Source organism: Lates calcarifer, unplaced genomic scaffold (assembly GCF_001640805.2).
Source record: "Lates calcarifer isolate ASB-BC8 unplaced genomic scaffold, TLL_Latcal_v3 _unitig_4613_quiver_1509, whole genome shotgun sequence".
NCBI lineage: Eukaryota > Metazoa > Chordata > Actinopteri > Centropomidae > Lates > Lates calcarifer.
In genome coordinates this window covers 1-20,002 of record NW_026117006.1, presented here as the reverse complement: position 1 = coordinate 20,002, position 20,002 = coordinate 1, and the positions used below count along the sequence as shown (strand labels likewise).

The 20,002-nt window shown below is 39.0% G+C and overlaps 1 protein-coding gene and 1 pseudogene across 1 annotated transcript; both read right to left on the bottom strand.

Annotated features, from left to right (window-relative positions):
- Positions 1-4,662: 4,662 nt before the first annotated feature.
- On the bottom strand, positions 4,663-7,829 carry LOC108900972 (sialidase-2-like). The gene is made up of 3 exons (XM_018702264.2): positions 7,541-7,829; positions 6,305-7,387; positions 4,663-6,181 (listed from the first exon to the last, which is right to left on the bottom strand). Exons 2-3 carry the CDS (start codon positions 6,503-6,505, stop codon positions 5,177-5,179), a joined length of 1,206 nt encoding a protein of 401 aa, XP_018557780.1. The 5' UTR covers positions 6,506-7,387; positions 7,541-7,829; the 3' UTR covers positions 4,663-5,176.
- A 5,829-nt stretch (positions 7,830-13,658) lies between these two features.
- LOC108900971 (sialidase-4-like) lies at positions 13,659-16,295 on the bottom strand (annotated as a pseudogene).
- Between the last annotated feature and the right edge of the window lie 3,707 nt (positions 16,296-20,002).

The following is a 20,002-nucleotide window of genomic DNA, read 5'->3' as shown; positions in this document are numbered from 1 at the left end:
ACATCTGGCATCAGCCTGACATCAGCCTGGAACCTGAACCCCCATCTTCTCTTCAACCTCCCCAACAATCTGTGATAAGAAGCAGATACAGAACTCTTCCTCTCAAGCCAAAGGTCAAAGGTCATATGGCCCATTCAGGAGAATCTATTCTAATGGACCCCAGTTCATCAGAAACTTATAAATAAATGTTCTTCAAATCTTCATTCTATTGCAACAAACTAGGTCCTAGGTCCTGTCTCCTCCATTGTTTATCTTTCTCCACACCAGACCTCTGCTTGGAAATTACGTCACATTCCAGGACAACCTTGCACACAATCCTCTAATGTTTTATTACTGATGATGAACACAATTTATTCTTTTGCAGCTAATCAGCTAATTGTCTTAAGATCTGCAAATAATGTGTTTTGATCCATGTTTTTATTAATGCATTGTCTTTCTTTAAGTATTAGCACCACCAAGTTATATCTCATCTTGTACAATGTCTTACTTAATCATGGTGGAAGGTGAATATGTGATATGTGCGCAAGTATTCCAGATGAATAATTTAGAGTTTATTAAGAGATCATATTTCATTCTAACTGGGACAAAGAAAGTGAGGACAATGAATCCTGATTGGCTGAGACCACCTCACTCCACCTGTAAACCTGATACTATCCTCAAGAGAATAGAAAACCACATGTTCCGCAAGCAACTTTTTCTTTTATCTAGACACATAAGTGATTCTTTATTTCTTTAAACAAAGCTATGTCAAGTTAAGTCAAAGGAACAAAAATATCTGAATACTTAGAACTAATTTTTGACAATCCTGTGTTTTTATTCTGAAGATTTTTGACAGTTTTAGAGTTATCTGGCCGACGCCAGCCTCCTCTAAAGTTATCCAGAAAACAATAAGTAGGCTACGTAAGAGATTATTTTTCCTCAACCCGCAAGAGAGGCCTGCAGATCACACGACCGCCTGCAATGAAACCTGCAACTCAACTAAAGCTGAACTGCTGAGACACCGGCAGAATCCATCACCATGTTAACCAGAGACGCGGCCGCCAGGAGAATCCACCTGGATCCTGTGTTTCCATGGTTACCACCACAACCCAGCTGCCTGGATTCCAGCCAAGTCTGCAGCTGCCGCAACAAACAGCAGGCTGGTCTTAACATTCTGTTCGTGACAAGGGTTCATGATGACATAAGTAAACTTTAATTTCACCATCGATAGATATCTCCAAATTCAGTACAAATAGATTACAGTTACAGACTAAACGATTTGCCTCCACCAGATCACCCTACTCATTTTACCTGCTGTTAGTTCAGCATGCTAGTTTGATCATCTTTACACTTCTGTTTTATTTTTATTTCACATGTTTTCACTCTATAGCTATATTCACTTTAGTAATCAATAAATTGTAAATACACTTGTAGACCCAGCAGTTTTGTGTGTTTCTTTGCAATGGTGAGCCAGATCCCTGGTCTTAGATATCAGACTGATGAAAACTTACAGTGTGGATATTAATGCAGAATATTGATATCAAAATTAATATCCCCGATGGTGGTGCCCCACTCAACGAGTGTAAACTGGATTCTCCAATGATTATTTTGTACATTTATGCAACAATCAATACAAGCAAAACTCATTTGTAAAGGAAAAGTTAGACATTCTAGAGAAGTTTGCTTATTTTCTGCTGTTGTCATGAGCCAGATAAGACAATCAGTATCACTCTTATTTCTCATGAAGTATGAGCTTGAGCTGGAGCCAGGACACAGTTAGTAGTCTGTAGACTCCAAAAGGTACTCACAGTACAATATGTCATTGTTATGTATTATCTTCATTAGTTACTATCATAGGTAAGAGTTAAGGAAGTTTTTAAGTGTGTAAATGAGCTCTAGCTCTGTATATTTCCATTCTACCACTGACATATCTAGTAGCTGCTCTACTGTGCATTTTTACTGTCTATTGTCTATTTTACTGATGACTGACTTATGAGGAGTTTACACAGAACCCTGTGATTTGACTATGCATCTTATTGTATCTTGTTTATGTTTTCTAGTTTCACTCCAATATCCTGACTCCCGTATTCATTTGAATGGAGTTTGGCTTACTGCTGAATTGTGTACCTCTACACACACACACACACAAGGAGAGCATTACACTTAGCATAAAGATTTTAGACAGGGGAACAGCTAGCCTGGCTCTGTCCAGACAGGGAGTTATGTGCTGTAACTATTTTATGGTAAACTGCTGCTGGGCATTGGACTTCCTGAGGTCTTGTTGTGACTGTGAAGCAGAGACTCTCCAGTACCAGCAAAATAGTTATATTTACGTTGCAGATTTGACTGGTATATAAGGTGGGTAGTTAATCAGAAAGTTGGACCAGTTACTTTTTACTGTAATAACTCATTATAAATGCTCATAACTACCAACACAATAGAGCTTATTACAAACCTTTGAACCTTTATTAATTATGAATCAATGGTCTATTTGGAATAGTTGATGTTAGTAATTGTCTGGTACCACTGATCAGGTGATTTTGTTGGATTGCCTTAAAAATTGTGTTGACTTTTTCAGTAATTGTTGGTGATGGCTCTTCTTCAGAGCCCCCTCCCCCAACCTGTGGTGTTCCCCAAGGCTCCATTTTTGGTCCCTTGTTGTTCTCCATTTACACGTTTGCACTATGATACATGACCTGCAAACACAATATTCACTATCACTGTTGTACAGCTGACATTCAAATCTATGTCCCACTAAAAAAGAGTGAAGAGGACAACTTACACCATCTAATTTCTTGTCTTTCAGAAATCAAGCACTGAATGTCCTAAAACTTCCTCCAGCTTGTCAGGGCGTAGCAATGTGGACACAGGCGCAAACAGGAGGCAGAGGCAGAGTTACCAAAATCAAGGTCCTTTAATCAAACGAGGTCGGTACACAGGAAGGCAAAAAGAGAAAGCAACGGTACAAAAAGGACTAGAGCTGAGGCAAGGTCAAAAAACACAGGCGAGGGTCAAAACCTATGGCTACTAGAGAACAGTATTAAACTCAAAGGCTGGTAGGTCTGGCAGAAACACAAGACGAACTGGCAGGGAGTGCAGGAAGACACAGACACTAAATACACAGGGGCAGGGCAGACAATGAGACACAGGTGAACCACATTAGGACAGGGTAGGTAATCACCAGGAGGAGGGAGCACAGAAGGAAGGGGAAGACAAGACACCTGAAACAAGAGGGAGGTCAGTGATTACAAAATAAAACAGGAAATAAAACAAACACAACAGAACTACAAAAGAAAAGCCCTGGCTCAGAACTGACACTCTGACACAGCTAGATGAAAATAAAAAATAAATCAGTGTATTTGACCCGACAAAGTTCATATCCTCTCTACAGAACACACTGTAATAAATTGCTGTAAATTTACGTGAAGATACTAACAGTATAATCCCGTTATCTGTAAATGCAGTACATTACTGTTTTTATTATCTGTAAAGTTGATGTCACACTACTACAGTATTATTTTACGGTATTTTACAGTATAATCACTTGGATGAACAAAAACAGTACAGTACTGTATTTAACTGCATTTTGGGAAGACAAAGAAAATGTGAGCCCACATTTTGAATGGATGAATTTTTCACCATCTTCGTCCTGCAGATTACAAAGTAAGAACCTTTTGATTTTGCTCATTAGTATCAATAGGCAAAATACATCACGACTCCAGTCAGCTCCTCCTGTGTCCTGATAAGGTCCCAACAGCAAGATAATCGTTTGACTCATCAGCCTTTATGTTTAGGATTGTTTAGCTAACGCTGTGCGCTGAGCTGACACACAAAAAATACTGCAGGAGAACACACACTATGGGAGTATTTTGTCAGCTAACGTTAGCCACTTCTAACTACAGGTCTGTGAAGTGGCTTAACGGGACAAACCCTTCTCCTGTGTTTGAAACTGTTGGTGATAGTTGACTATAACAGGGTTGAACGTGTGTCACTGCAGAGAGGAGCTGGACCTCTGATCCTGATCCTTCACAGAGTGAGTCATTTTCTTGTGTTCACATTACTTTGTTACGGTAACATTTGAAATGGGTTTTTCTTTGTCAAGTTTCAGGTGAAACACTAAGAAGCTGTATTCACCACTGAATGATGAGCACTGAGGGGTGCGTCATTCACGGCGATGTCCAGTCAGCTTTTCTGTCCGGGCTTCCTGCTGTCTCTTCTGCTCACTTCACCTTCACCTTCACTACCAAGATGATGCTGCATGTTCACTGGAATTCATTCAAAGGTTAGATGTTTGCATCCTTCAGCTGGTACTGTGCTCACAACTAAAATGTTACATTTACTATGGCTAAGGTAGAGGAAATATGTGCTTCACAAAATATTTATATTGTTATTATCTCAATTAGGAAACTTTTCTTTCACACCAACTCTTGTTTTGCAGGTGGTTCAATGGGATAATCCAGAGTGAGGCTCCAAGATTGGACGTGGCCAAAGAAAAGATGATATGAGATCAGTTAACCCTCATGTCTCCAGTCTACTGGAAATCACTCTGTTTTTCTATCTGTTTATTTATCCTAAATGTTCTTCAGTGTTTTTTTGTTTTTTTTTTTTGTTTTTTTAATTTCACATGCTTAATAAATAATCATGGTTTAAAAAAGACACATTGAAGCTGTGCTATTGTGCTAAAGTGCTGGCGTCTCTGCTGTTGAAAAACAAAAGCAATATTTTCTGACTGATAGTCAACATGGTTTCTTTTAACATGGCTTCTTGAACATTTCCTGACTGAAACCAAACGTTTATTCTTATATAGTCATGTGATATTGGTGAATGACAACATGTTTGCCACAATGGCTATGGTGTTAAATATCAACAAAAAAACAGGAAGTACTTTTCCTGCTGTTTCCATCACCTAATTAGTTGTGAAAGCTCTTAAAACTCAATTTATTTGTCAAAATGTATTTTACTCTTTACATTTTATAAACAACACAACCTCTGGGTAAATATAGCATCTTTGTAAATACACATTTGAGAAGTACAGTAAAATGTCAGCGCAGTATTATACATAAGTGTCATGGTTGTTAGAGCTGAAATCAAAACAAATTGAAAATGTAAGCAACTTAAAGTTAACTGTATTTGTAAATGGCTGTTAAACCATACCAAAGTATAGAGCATCCAAGCATAACTTTGATTGTCATGTCATTTACGGACATTTAAAACACTGACATGACATTATACATTGCATTGTAGTGGATTGCTTGATGTCATCGTAGCTAAAAACCACAGAGGCTATCTGCTCTGTTTCTTTCTTCACCCCACACTCCATCAGACATGCAAACCAACCATTACCAATGTAAGCCAGGTCTGAGTAACCACTGGGTCCACTGTTAATAATCCAGGGTTTGCTCCACTTACTTGGATCCTTTGGGGATTTGTTCACATACACTCCTAAATTAAATCTTTTGCACGGATCACATGGGTGAGTGTAGAGCAGCCACTTTGGGTCACCCTCTGCATCTGCACCTTCACCTTGAGCTGGAAATGAGACCACACTTCCCTGACAACCTGAATCAGTTTCAACAAGCTTTGTAGTATTGCTCAATGTGTGAAAATCAGCTCCACCATTTTCACTGACAGCTTCCACTCGACAGCATCCCCGACTACGGGCATTGCAGTAGATGGAGCTTTTGTCTCCATCAAAAATCTCTGCCATTTGACATTCCCCTGATTGTGATTGAAACATTTTGCCTAACTTCCATGTGCTGCCCCTATCATCGCTGTACAGGGCAAGAGCATTCGGAGCAGAGCACGTACACGAACACATACACGTTATGTAACAACAGCAGGAAGAGCAGGGAGCACAAACACAAGCATAAGCATGAACAGGAACAATCAATCTACCCTTCTTCATTTGAAGACCATGGCCTGGCCCAACAGCAAATGTTTTCCAGTTCTTAATTTCGTCCAGTTTGTCTGTCAACTCTGTCACACCTTCTTCACTCCAGGTTTGTCCAAGATCAGTGCTTGTGATGTAGCAGAGACGGGCCTTGTTGGTGCAGTTTTTTATCTGCCATTGCTCTGTCACACCATCCTCAACGCAGATGAAAAACAGGAAAAGTGTGTTGGTGTTCTTCTCAAACACTGGGCAGGGGTTCATAGGACGGCAGTTTAGAAGTTTTGCCTTTTCCACTATTTTGAACTCCGACCACTTGAAAAGATATTATTCAGAGGTGTGTAAATAAAACAAAGCAATTTTGATGGACTTGAAAGTAATACTGTATATTCACATGTAATTCAGCCAACAATGACAGAGTTGATTGGATTTGTTTACCTCAATTGTCTTTGCACCAGAGGATTCATCCTTCAGCGTTCCTCTACTCATAACCAGGTTCTTTGTACTGGCATCATCTGCAGTCTCCCTCTGCTCTGCAAAAGCTAGAAGAGTTTCACTGTTTCTGTCGTAGAAAAGAGCAGGAATCCTGTACACAACAGATTTAAAGACATCCACAGTTTTCGTCTGTATGTTGTCCATGGCTGGTATCTGTGTGTAAAATGATCACTCAGTAAGTAAAAAAGAAAGACTTGCAGTGTGTATTTCTATGGTCATCGAAGCCGGAGGGTTTATAGGCTTTCCTGAGACTGGGTGGACATGTGTGTGAGCAAGGGAGGGGTGTTATTTTTATTGGAACAAAACTCGGATGAAAAACAGGAAAAGTGTTTCTTCCACATACACAGGGCAGGGGTTCATAGGACAGTAATCATTAAGTTTTGCCTTTTCTGCCACTGTTTTGAGTTCTGACCACTGGAAAAGATATTATTCAGAGGTGTGAAAATAAAAGAATAGAATAGTACTTTATTGATCCTTGACAAGAAATTACTTAATTTCCTAAAACAAAGCAATTTTGATGGAGTTGAAAGTAATACTGTAATTCACATATAATTCAGCCAACAATGACAGAGCTGATTGGATTTGTTTACCATAATTGTCTTCACACCAGAGAATTCATCTTTCAGCGTTCCTCTTAAAATGATATATTATTGTTTTTTATTATTTACTTGTATTTGAAGAACATATGCCATTATATACAGTAAATTCATCACATACACTCCAGTCCTTTTGGACTTTTCAGCCTCCCTGACTACGGCAGCAGATGTGGCCCAGTTCTTAATTTCGCCCAGTGTGTATGTCAAATCTGTCACTTCACTCCAGTTTTGTCCAAGATCCTCGCTTGTAATGTAGCAGAGACGGGCCTTGTTGGTGCGGTTTTTTATCTGCCATTGCTCTTCCACACGATCTTCAACGCAAATGAAAAACAGGAAGTGTTTTCGTGTTCTTCTCAAACACTGGGCAGGGGTTCAGAGGACGGTAGTTGTCAAGTTTTGCCTTTTCCACCACTGTTTTGAGCTCTGACCACTGAAAAAGATATTATTCACAGGTGTGTAAATAAAACAAAGCATTTTTAATTGAATTGAAATAAATACTGTATATACTATATAATACTGTATAAATACTGTATATTCACATGTAATTCAGCCAACAATGACACAGGTTATGGGATTTGTTTACCTCAATTGTCTTCACACCAGGGGATTCATCTTTCAGTGTTCCTCTTCTCATAACCAGCTCTTTCGCAGTGCAATTAGCTTCTGTCTCCCTCTGCTCTGCAAAGGCTAGAAGAGTGTTACTTTCTGTCTCGTAGAAAAGAGCAGGAATCCTGTAGACAACAGATTTAAAGACATCCACAGTTTTTGTCTGTGTGTTGGCCATGGCTGGTGTCCGTGTGTAAAATGATCACTCAGTAAGTAAAAAAGAAAGACTGACAGTGTGTATCTCTATGGTCATCTAAGTTTGAGGATTTTGAGGGTTTTATAAGGTGGTACAGTTTTTGAGTATGGGAGGGGTATTTATTTTTGTTGGAGCAGAACTCTCTGTTCAGTGAAAAGAAAATACAAGAAAATGTCCACCTACTAGTGAACAGAGCCTAAACCAATATGATTATTAACTTATCAGGAGGAATCTCAGGAAAGCAAGTTAGGGTCAGAATCCTATCAGTTTCCTGTGGTTGGGCTGGGGGGTGGGGGGTAATGAGGTGGAATAAAACAGACCTTAAATTATTTGATTATATTTTATGATTTGCTTGTATTTGAAGAACATCCATCCATTACTATTATCTATACTGCTTATTGTTACGGGTTGCGAGTTGGCCAGAGCCCATCCCAGCTGACACTTGGCGACACCCTGGACATATCAACAGTTTATCACAGGGCTGACATACTGAGACAAACAACCATTGACACTCACATTCACACTCTACGAACAATTTAGCATCACCAATTAACCTAACTTGCATGTCTTTGGACTGTTGGAAAAAAGCTGGAGTACCCGGAGAGAACTCATGCAGGCACAGGGAGAAGATGGAAACTCCACAAAGAAAGGCCCTGGGTGAACCTTTTTGCTGCTAACCACTGCACCACCATGTCACCTTGTAGAACACATGTTATGATCATTTTCAGTAAATGTGAAATTAAAAGCAGGCACAATCAGGATTCAAACATACAAAGATAGCAAAATAGAAAAAGGCATCAGTATTGGTAAAATACAAAACAAGATATAAAGAAGACAATATATACATATTAAAAACAAGAGAACAATATACACAGGGACTATACACATTACAGTACGATTCAATTGACTACAGATATTTCACACTTTGAAATAATATTGCACGGAATGAAGGAGTGAGAAGCAGCTGGTTCATGCGTCATCTGATGTTTGGTCATACACCAATGCTCTGGATAAACTAGAACTTTGACCTGCTGTTAATCAAAGTTATTACAGATCGTTGTGTTTATCAAACTTCATGGAAATCTGTCTTCTAGTTGAGATATTTTGCACAACAACACAAATGTGAACCTCATGGTGGTGCTAGACAAAAAGTCAGCAGGTCACCAAGTCATTAGGAACTATGACTGGTGATCCACCTAGTAGCTTATGAGAGATTTCAGTCTGGACCAATGCAGCTGACTGACGGACAGATTGACATTGATATCCTCAGAGGTATTGCTAAAAAAACAAGCTATATATTTAAACAGGTACACAATACAGAAACAATAGTCTGGGCATGTATATAGATCAACTGTGCTGATATCCAGATCTCAGTTTATATTTGAAAGCCTGTAGATTCACTTCCAGTTAACTGGACCCGAGACCATAATACTGGATGGTACTCTTGAATGCAACATCTTTAACTGCAAGTAGTATTTACCTGAAATGTAGATCCCATCTCTCCAAAGTCTTTGCTATTGACCTTGTACAAGCATTGGGGTGGTGTGGGTGGCATGTGAATCACCAATTTAAAGAAGATGATACAGTTCCTATAATTCACTCCACTGTGCTGTCTGTAGGAGCTATTTGTCTTTATTTTATCAGTTGATATTGTCCTCTGTCCTTCTTTCCAGGAAACAGAAATGTCCCTCTTCTTTTGAAGCAGTGTAACTTTCTTTTTACTGATTACTAAATAGACTATGGTACACCAACTGTGTGGGGATTTTTTTTCACATCATCATGTGGCAACATCTGGCATCAGCCTGACATCAGCCTGGAACCTGAACCCCCATCTTCTCTTCAGCCTCCCCAACAATCTGTGATAAGAAGCAGATACAGAACTCCTCCTCTCAAGCCAAAGGTCAAAGGTCATATGGCCCATTCAGGAGAATCTATTCTAATGGACCCCAGTTCATCCGAAACTTATAAATAAACGTTCTTCAAATCTTCATTCTATTGCAACAAACTAGGTCCTAGGTCCTGTCTCCTCCATTGTTTATCTTTCTCCACACCAGACCTCTGCTTGGAAATTACGTCACATTCCAGGACAACCTTGCACACAATCCTCTAATGTTTTATTACTGATGATGAACACAATTTATTCTTTTGCAGCTAATCAGCTAATTGTCTTAAGATCTGCAAATAATGTGTTTTGATCCATGTTTTTATTAATGCATTGTCTTTCTTTAAGTATTAGCACCACCAAGTTATATCTCATCTTGTACAATGTCTTACTTAATCATGGTGGAAGGTGAATATGTGATATGCGTGCAAGTATTCCAGATGAATAATTTAGAGTTTATTAAGAGATCATATTTCATTCTAACTGAGACAAAGAAAGTGAGGACAATGAATCCTGATTGGCTGAGACCACCTCACTCCACCTGTAAACCTGATACTATCCTCAAGAGAATAGAAAACCACATGTTCCGCAAGCAACTTTTTCTTTTATCTAGACACATAAGTGATTCTTTATTTCTTTAAACAAAGCTATGTCAAGTTAAGTCAAAGGAACAAAAATATCTGAATACTTAGAACTAATTTTTGACAATCCTGTGTTTTTATTCTGAAGATTTTTGACAGTTTTAGAGTTATCTGGCCGACGCCAGCCTCCTCTAAAGTTATCCAGAAAACAATAAGTAGGCTACGTAAGAGATTATTTTTCCTCAACCCGCAAGAGAGGCCTGCAGATCACACGACCGCCTGCAAAGAAACCTGCAACTCAACTAAAGCTGAACTGCTGAGACACCGGCAGAATCCATCACCATGTTAACCAGAGACGCGGCCGCCAGGAGAATCCACCTGGATCCTGTGTTTCCATGGTTACCACCACAACCCAGCTGCCTGGATTCCAGCCAAGTCTGCAGCTGCCGCAACAAACAGCAGGCTGGTCTTAACATTCTGTTCGTGACAAGGGTTCATGATGACATAAGTAAACTTTAATTTCACCATCGATAGATATCTCCAAATTCAGTACAAATAGATTACAGTTACAGACTAAACCTCCACCAGATCACCCTACTCATTTTACCTGCTGTTAGTTCACCATGCTAGTTTGATCATCTTTACACTTCTGTTTTATTTTTATTTCACATGTTTTCACTCTATAGCTATATTCACTTTAGTAATCAATAAATTGTAAATACACTTGTAGACCCAGCAGTTTTGTGTGTTTCTTTGCAATGGTGAGCCAGATCCCTGGGTGGAGAAATCACGATCTTAGATATCAGACTGATGAAAATTTACGGTGTGGATATTAATGCAGAATATTGATATCAAAATTAATATCCCCGATGGTGGTGCCCCACTCAACGAGTGTAAACTGGATTTTCCAATGATTATTTTGTACATTTATGCAACAATCAATACAAGCAAAACTCATTTGTAAAGGAAAAGTTAGACATTCTAGAGAAGTTTGCATATTTGCTGCTGTTGTCATGAGCCAGATAAGACAATCAGTATCACTCTTATTTCTCATGAAGTATGAGCTTGAGCTGGAGCCAGGACACAGTTAGTAGTCTGTAGACTCCAAAAGGTACTGACAGTACAATATGTCATTGTTATGTATTATCTTCATTAGTCACTGTCATAGGTAAGAGTTAAGGAAGTTTTTAAGTGTGTAAATGAGCTCTAGCTCTGTATATTTCCATTCTACCACTGACATATCTAGTAGCTGCTCTACTGTGCGCTTGAAAGTCTATTTTACTGATGCATTGTAGTTATGAGGAGTTTACACAGCAGCTTGTGATTTGACTATGCATCTTATTGTATCTTGTTTATGTTTTCTAGTTTCACTCCTATTCAGACTGTATATGAAGCTGCTGCCCAATAAAGCACCTGGAGCTTGAACGCAATATCCTGACTCCCGTATTCATTTGAATGGAGTTTGGCTTACTGCTGAATTGTGTACCGCTACACACACACACACACACAAGGAGAGCATTACACTTAGCATAAAGATTTTAGACAGGGGGAACAGCTAGCCTGGCTCTGTCCAGACAGGGAGTTATGTGCTGTAACTATTTTATAGTAAACTGCTGCTGGGCATTGGACTTCCTGAGGTCTTGTTGTGACTGTGAAGCAGAGACTCTCCAGTACCAGCAAAATAGTTATATTTACGTTGCAGATTTGACTGCTATATAAGTTAGGGTAGTTAATCAGAAAGTTGGACCAGTTACTCTTTAATGTAATAACTCATTATAAATGCTCAAAACTACAGACATGATAGAGCTTATTACAAACCTTTGAACCTTTATTAATTATGAATCAATGGTCTATTAGGAATAGCTGATGCTAGTAATTGTCTGATACCACTGATCAGGTGATTTTGTTGGATTGCCTTAAAAATTGGGTTGATTTTTTCAGTAATTGTTGGTGATGGCTCTTCTTCAGAGCCCCCTCCCCCAACCTGTGGTGTTTCCCAAGGCTCCATTCTTGGCCCCTTGTTGTTCTCCATTTACATGCTTCCACTATGATACATGACCTGCAAACACAATATTCACTATCATTGTTGTACAGCTGACATTCAAATCTATGTCCCATTAAAAAAAACAGGGAAAAGGACAACCTACACTGCCTGATTTCTTGTCTTTCAGAAATCAAGCACTGAATGTCCTAAAACTTCCTCCAGCTAGATGAAAATAAAAAATGAATCAGTGTATTTAACCCACGAAATTCATATCCTCTCTACAGAACAGTCTTTGCTCCTTGTCTACTAATATCAAACTTGCAGCCAGAAAGCTGGGCATGTATTTGGACAATGATCTCTCCTTTGACAATTAAATCATAAGTATTGTCCGACATCCCTTAAAATGACATTGTCCACGGTGTGTGTCTTTGTATAAAATGATCACTCAATAGATAAAGAAAAACCTGCAGTGTGTATCTCTACAACCATCAAAGTTTGACTGTGGATGGTTTTATAGGACAGTGTGGCTATTTGTGAGTGAGGGAGGGGTCTTTGTTTTTATCTCAGCCTAAACCTCTTTGTTCAGTTCTGAAGAACTTACTCATTTTTTACTTACTCATCTGTTGGAGCTATTTGCCTTTATCTTATCAGCTTTCCTGCAAGAAAGGCCAGCTTGATAAGAGCTATAGCTATTTTTCCAAATCTGCCTGTTTTACTAATAAAAACAGGAAACAGAAGTTTCCCACTTCTTTTGAAACAGTGTACAGTGTACAGTGTACTTTTTACTGATAGACTAAGGTACACCAACTGTATGGGGATTTTTTTTTTTTTTTTTCACATCATCAATACAAGGAACACTCGTTTGTTATTAAAGGAATAGTTAGATATCCTAGGGAAGTTTGCTTATTCGCTGTTGTTGTCATGAGCCAGATAAGACCAGTTTCACTCTTATTTCTCATGAAGTATGAGCTAGAGCTGGAGCCAGGACACAGTTAGCTTAAAACATAGCATAAAGATTTTAGACAGGGGAACAGCTAGCCTGGCTCTGTCCAGACAGGGAGTTATGTGCTGTAACTATTTTATAGTAAACTGCTGCTGGGAAATGGACTTCCTGAGGTCTTGTTGTGACTGTGAGGCAGAGACTCTCCAGTACCAGCAAAATAGTTATATTTACGTTGCAGATTTGACTGGTATATAAGTTAGGGTAGTTAATCAGAAAGTTAACCAGTTACTCTTTACTGTAATAACTCATTATAAATGCTCATAACTACAGACACGATAGAGCTTATTACAAACCTTTGAACCTTTATTAATTATGAATATTCACTATCATTGTTGTACAGCTGACATTCAAATCTATGTCCCTTTAAAAAACAGTGAAGAGGACAACTTACACCATCTAATTTCTTGTCTTTCAGAAATCAAGCACTGGATGTCCTAAAACTTCCTCCAGCTAGATGAAAATAAAAAATAAATCAGTGTATATAATCCAACAAAGTTCATATCCTCTCTACAGAACACACTGTAATAAATTGCTGTAAATTTACGTGAAGATACTAACAGTATAATCCCGTTATCTGTAAATGCAGTACATTACTGTTTTTATTATCTGTAAAGTTGATGTCACACTACTACAGTATTATTTTACGGTATTTTACAGTATAATCACTTGGATGAACAAAAACAGTACAGTACTGTATTTAACTGCATTTTGGGAAGACAAAGAAAATGTGAGCCCACATTTTGAATGGATGAATTTTTCACCATCTTCGTCCTGCAGATTACAAAGTAAGAACCTTTTGATTTTGCTCATTAGTATCAATAGGCAAAATACATCACGACTCCAGTCAGCTCCTCCTGTGTCCTGATAAGGTCCCAACAGCAAGATAATCGTTTGACTCATCAGCCTTTATGTTTAGGATTGTTTAGCTAACGCTGTGCGCTGAGCTGACACACAAAAAATACTGCAGGAGAACACACACTATGGGAGTATTTTGTCAGCTAACGTTAGCCACTTCTAACTACAGGTCTGTGAAGTGGCTTAACGGGACAAACCCTTCTCCTGTGTTTGAAACTGTTGGTGATAGTTGACTATAACAGGGTTGAACGTGTGTCACTGCAGAGAGGAGCTGGACCTCTGATCCTGATCCTTCACAGAGTGAGTCATTTTCTTGTGTTCACATTACTTTGTTACGGTAACATTTGAAATGGGTTTTTCTTTGTCAAGTTTCAGGTGAAACACTAAGAAGCTGTATTCACCACTGAATGATGAGCACTGAGGGGTGCGTCATTCACGGCGATGTCCAGTCAGCTTTTCTGTCCGGGCTTGCTGCTGTCTCTTCTGCTCACTTCACCTTCACCTTCACTACCAAGATGATGCTGCATGTTCACTGGAATTCATTCAAAGGTTAGATGTTTGCATCCTTCAGCTGGTACTGTGCTCACAACTAAAATGTTACATTTACTATGGCTAAGGTAGAGGAAATATGTGCTTCACAAAATATTTATATTGTTATTATCTCAATTAGGAAACTTTTCTTTCACACCAACTCTTGTTTTGCAGGTGGTTCAATGGGATAATCCAGAGTGAGGCTCCAAGATTGGACATGGCCAAAGAAAAGATGATATGAGATCAGTTAACCCTCATGTCTCCAGTCTACTGGAAATCACTCTGTTTTTCTATCTGTTTATTTATCCTAAATGTTCTTCAGTGTTTTTTTGTTTTTTTTTTTTGTTTTTTTAATTTCACATGCTTAATAAATAATCATGGTTTAAAAAAGACACATTGAAGCTGTGCTATTGTGCTAAAGTGCTGGCGTCTCTGCTGTTGAAAAACAAAAGCAATATTTTCTGACTGATAGTCAACATGGTTTCTTTTAACATGGCTTCTTGAACATTTCCTGACTGAAACCAAACGTTTATTCTTATATAGTCATGTGATATTGGTGAATGACAACATGTTTGCCACAATGGCTATGGTGTTAAATATCAACAAAAAAACAGGAAGTACTTTTCCTGCTGTTTCCATCACCTAATTAGTTGTGAAAGCTCTTAAAACTCAATTTATTTGTCAAAATGTATTTTACTCTTTACATTTTATAAACAACACAACCTCTGGGTAAATATAGCATCTTTGTAAATACACATTTGAGAAGTACAGTAAAATGTCAGCGCAGTATTATACATAAGTGTCATGGTTGTTAGAGCTGAAATCAAAACAAATTGAAAATGTAAGCAACTTAAAGTTAACTGTATTTGTAAATGGCTGTTAAACCATACCAAAGTATAGAGCATCCAAGCATAACTTTGATTGTCATGTCATTTATGGACATTTAAAACACTGACATGACATTATACATTGCATTGTAGTGGATTGCTTGATGTCATTGTAGCTAAAAACCACAGAGGCTATCTGCTCTGTTTCTTTCTTCACCCCACGCTCCATCAGACATGCAAACCAACCATTACCAATGTAAGCCAGGTCTGAGTAACCACTGGGTCCAATGTTAATGATCCAGGGTTTGCTCCACTTACTTGGATCCTTTGGGGATTTGTTCACATACACTCCTAAATCAGTCCTTTTGCACTGATTGCTTGGGTGAGTGTAGATCAGCCACTTTGGGTCACCCTCTATATCTGCACCTTCATCTTGAGCTGGAAATGAGACCACACTTCCCTGACAACCTGAATCAGTTTCAACAAGCTTTGTAGCATTGCTCAATGTGTGAAAATCAGCTCCCACCATTTTCACTGACAGCTTCCACTCGACAGCATCCCCGACTACGAGCATTGCAGTAGATGGAGCTTTTGTCTCCATCAAAAATCTCTGCCATTTGACATTCCCCTGATTGTGTTTGAAACATTTTGCCTAATTTCCATGTGCTGCCCCTATCATCGCTGTACAGGGCAAGAGCATTCGGAGCAGAGCACGTACACGAACACATACACGTTATGTAACAACAGCAGGAAGAGCAGAAGCTTCCTGAGTTCCTAGCAAAAGCTAGAAGAGTTTCACTGTTTCTGTTGTAGAAAAGAGCAGGAATCCTGTACACAAAAGATTTAAAGACATCCACAGTTTTCGTCTGTATGTTGTCCATGGCTGGTATCTGTGTGTAAAATGATCACTCCAGTAAGTAAAAAGAAAGACTTGCAGTGTGTATTTCTATGGTCATCGAAGCCGGGAGGTTTATAGCTTTCCTGAGACTGGGTGGACATGTGTGTGAGCAAGGGAGGGGTGTTATTTTTATTGGAACAAAACTCGGATGAAAAACAGGAAAAGTGTTTCTTCCACATACACAGGGCAGGGGTTCATAGGACAGTAATCATTAAGTTTTGCCTTTTCCGCCACTGTTTTGAGTTCTGACCACTGGAAAAGATATTATTCAGAGGTGTGTAAATAAAAGAATAGAATAGTACTTTATTGATCCTTGACAAGAAATTACTTAATTTCCTAAAACAAAACAATTTTGATGGAGTTGAAAGTAATACTGTAATTCACATATAATTCAGCCAACAATGACAGAGCTGATTGGATTTGTTTACCATAATTGTCTTCACACCAGAGAATTCATCTTTCAGCGTTCCTCTTAAAATGTTATATTATTGTTTTTATTATTTACTTGTATTGAAGAACATGCCATTGTATACAGTAAATGTAATCAAATCACATACACTCTAAAATCAGTCCTTTTGCACTGATCATATGGGTGAGTGTAGAGCAGCCACTTTGGGTCACCCTCTGCACCTTCATCTTGAGCTGGAAATGAGACCACACTTCCCTGACAACCTGAACCAGTTTCAACAAGCTTTGTAGCATTGCTCAATGTGTGAAAATCAGCTTCATCATTTTCACTGACAGCTTCCACTCACCAGCCTCCCTGACTACGGGCATTGCAGTAGATGGAGCTTTTGTCTCCATCAAAAATCTCTGCCATTTGACATTCCCCTGATTGTGTTTGAAGCATATTGCCTAATAACCTATGGTGTGTATTTATATGGTCATCTAAGTTTGAGGATTTTAAGGGTTTCATTAGACCGGGTGGTGCAGTTTTTACATATGGGAGGGGTATTCATTTTTGTTGAAGCAGAACTCTTCGTTCAGTTGAAAAGAGAAGTGAAAAGAGAAGTGAAAAAGAAAATCTAAGAAAATGTCCACCCACTAGTGAACAGAGCCTAAGCCAGGTATGACTATTAATTTATCAGGAGGATTGTCAGGAAAGCAAGTGTGGGTCTGAATCTTATCAATTCCATGTAATTGGGCTGAGGTTGGGGGGTAATGAGGTGGAATAAAACAGACCTTAAATTATCTAATTATATTTTATGATTTGCTTGTATTTGAAGAAAATCCATCTATCTATCTATCCATCCATCCATCCATCCATTATCTTTGTGGCTATTGTTACAGGTTGTGAGTTGGCCAGAGCCCACCCCTGCTGACACTTGGCAACACTCTGGACATATCACCTGTCTATCACAGGGCTGATATACTGAGACAAACAACCATTGACACTCACATTCACACCTACGGACAATTTAGCATCACCAATTAACCTAACTTGCATGTCTTTGGACTGTTGGAAAAAAGCTGGAGTACCCGGAGAGAACTCATGTAGGCACAGGGAGAAGATGGAAACTCCACAAAGAAAAGCTCTGGGTGAACCTTTTTGCTGCTAACCACTGCACCACCATGTCACCTGGTAGAATATATGTTATGATCATTTTCAGTAAATGTAAAATTAAAAAGCAGGCACAATCAGGATTCAAACATACAAATCAGCATAGTTCATAACAAAAACACAAAGCCTTAAAATGTGTTTCCAGTAACATTTAAAGTGAGTTGAGTATTTATTGAGACACTGTAGCAGTGTAAGCTGAGCATTTATAAGCCAACCTCACTCATCTAAAATCCACTGCATGAGACTGATTTCTGGACAGTTACACAAGTACGCAGTCTTCCCAATCAGTGTCTGGCCTCGACTTAGATATAAAGTGTAGTGGCCAAATACTTATAGTCTTACACAGTCTTAACTTGTTTCATACTGATTAAAGTAAAGTGTTAAGAGTCCAAACTTGCTGAGGCTTGCTGAGTAGTTACTGTCATTAACTGAATCTTAGATGGAAGATAACTTGAGAAAAACATCCTTGAAGGCACTTGTGGTGTTACTGTACAGCATGAAAGAGGAAGCAAGTTCTGTTGGACGAGCTATTCCCTGAATGCTTCAATGGTGACATACAACGCTGCACTGTATGCTACACTGTATACCACCCTGCAGCTCATAAATATCACAAATATCCCCCTTTCCTCTCCTCCTCCCACTTCCTTGCTTCTCCTCCCTCCAAACCACTCTGTCCTGCTGCTCTGTATCCACTCCTGCCTCCAGTGCTCATAAAAAGTAGAGCTGACAGGTGCTGGAGACCCAAGCCAGGATACGAGAGAGAGAGCGGGAGAAGGGAAGATGAAGGACTCATTAACGATTTCTGGCTTTATAATTCTTGAATATTTGGTTTAAAAAATCTCAACTTCAGACTCTTTCCAAATATGTTTACGTCAGCAGCTGCCACTGAATTCAAACTGACTAGTCTGAACTGGTTTCCGATAACTAAAAGTGAAAGTATCAGTTTTCGGGTCTGGATAGTGGGAAGGAGAAGTAAACAGAAATAGTTGGGGAAGGAAAAGTAAGACGGAGGCAGGGGCAAGGTCAGTGTTAATAGCAATTTGTTATTTTATCTGAAAACTGGAATATCCCCCTCTCCTCCTTCTCCTCTAACCTTCTACTGTACTAGTCAGCTCAGGAAGGGTTTGGAGCAATTGGGAGAGCTTAGGAGGAGCAGGATGACTTGTTTTTCTGCTATTGTGTTGTGTTGACAAGCCCTCCCATCTGAGCATCCAGCAAGGGACCACCCTCGATGACTCTCCACTCTCATAAAAGCACATTCCCCTTCAACCTTACTTGCTCTTTCTTATGCTCAAATATTAGCTTTTTAATTTTTGTAGTGAGCCTTGTTCTGTTCTTCTAACTGGAGGTTGCAGGTTGGTAATGATTAATCCAAGGCCCCTGCACTTCAAGTGAATCATATCTTCATTACCTCCCCACCAAAACAACAGTCAGCATCTCACCATGTACAACATAGCATGGCATATGTGGTGCAGGTGTTGCCATAAGGGCCCAAAAATTATATTTTCTCAATCAGTTATACTTGAATCCATGTAGAAAAAATTCTATAGAAAATAATAAATACTAACAAAATACTATATAGTTTTGATATCAGGGGACATGAGGTACATGTCATTTCGGTCTGTAATTAAATAAATTCAAGGAACTAACTGCCACACTTTGAACATGGAGCCAACAGGGCCCCTGAGGATCCTGGCCACAGGGCAGCTCCCGATGATAATCCAGCATTGGATGCCACATTATGTATAATACAGCCAATATACAATTTATGAAGCTTTATTGGCCTAAAATATATATCATATTTGCAGTGTATCTCCCTCTAACTTCATGTCTCAAAAACTGACTGTTGTATCTGTATTCTGTGCTCTGTATAGTTATTGATGATCTAACTAAAGGTCAATATAAGATGAATGTCAGAACCAGGGAACAAAGATATGGAACCAATCTGTGACACATTCCCCAGTTACCGACAACTTGTAACAGAAATAATAATAATAATGTGCAGACCAGAGTCATCTGTACAAGCTCAGCACAAGTGCTTTGAACCATAATCTCTCAAATGTGCACTCACACAGCACTGTCAGCAACCACACAATGCTAAGATTCACTTCAAAAACAATA

Bases quoted from the DNA above. Each gene is read 5' to 3' on its own strand.
- LOC108900972 (XM_018702264.2), bottom strand. From the start codon at position 6,505: ATGGACAACATACAGACGAAAACTGTGGATGTCTTTAAATCTGTTGTG. The intron at 6,182-6,304 runs GTAAACAAATCC...TATCTTTTCAAG, and splicing joins CTGGTGCAAAGACAATTGAG to TGGTCGGAGTTCAAAATAGT.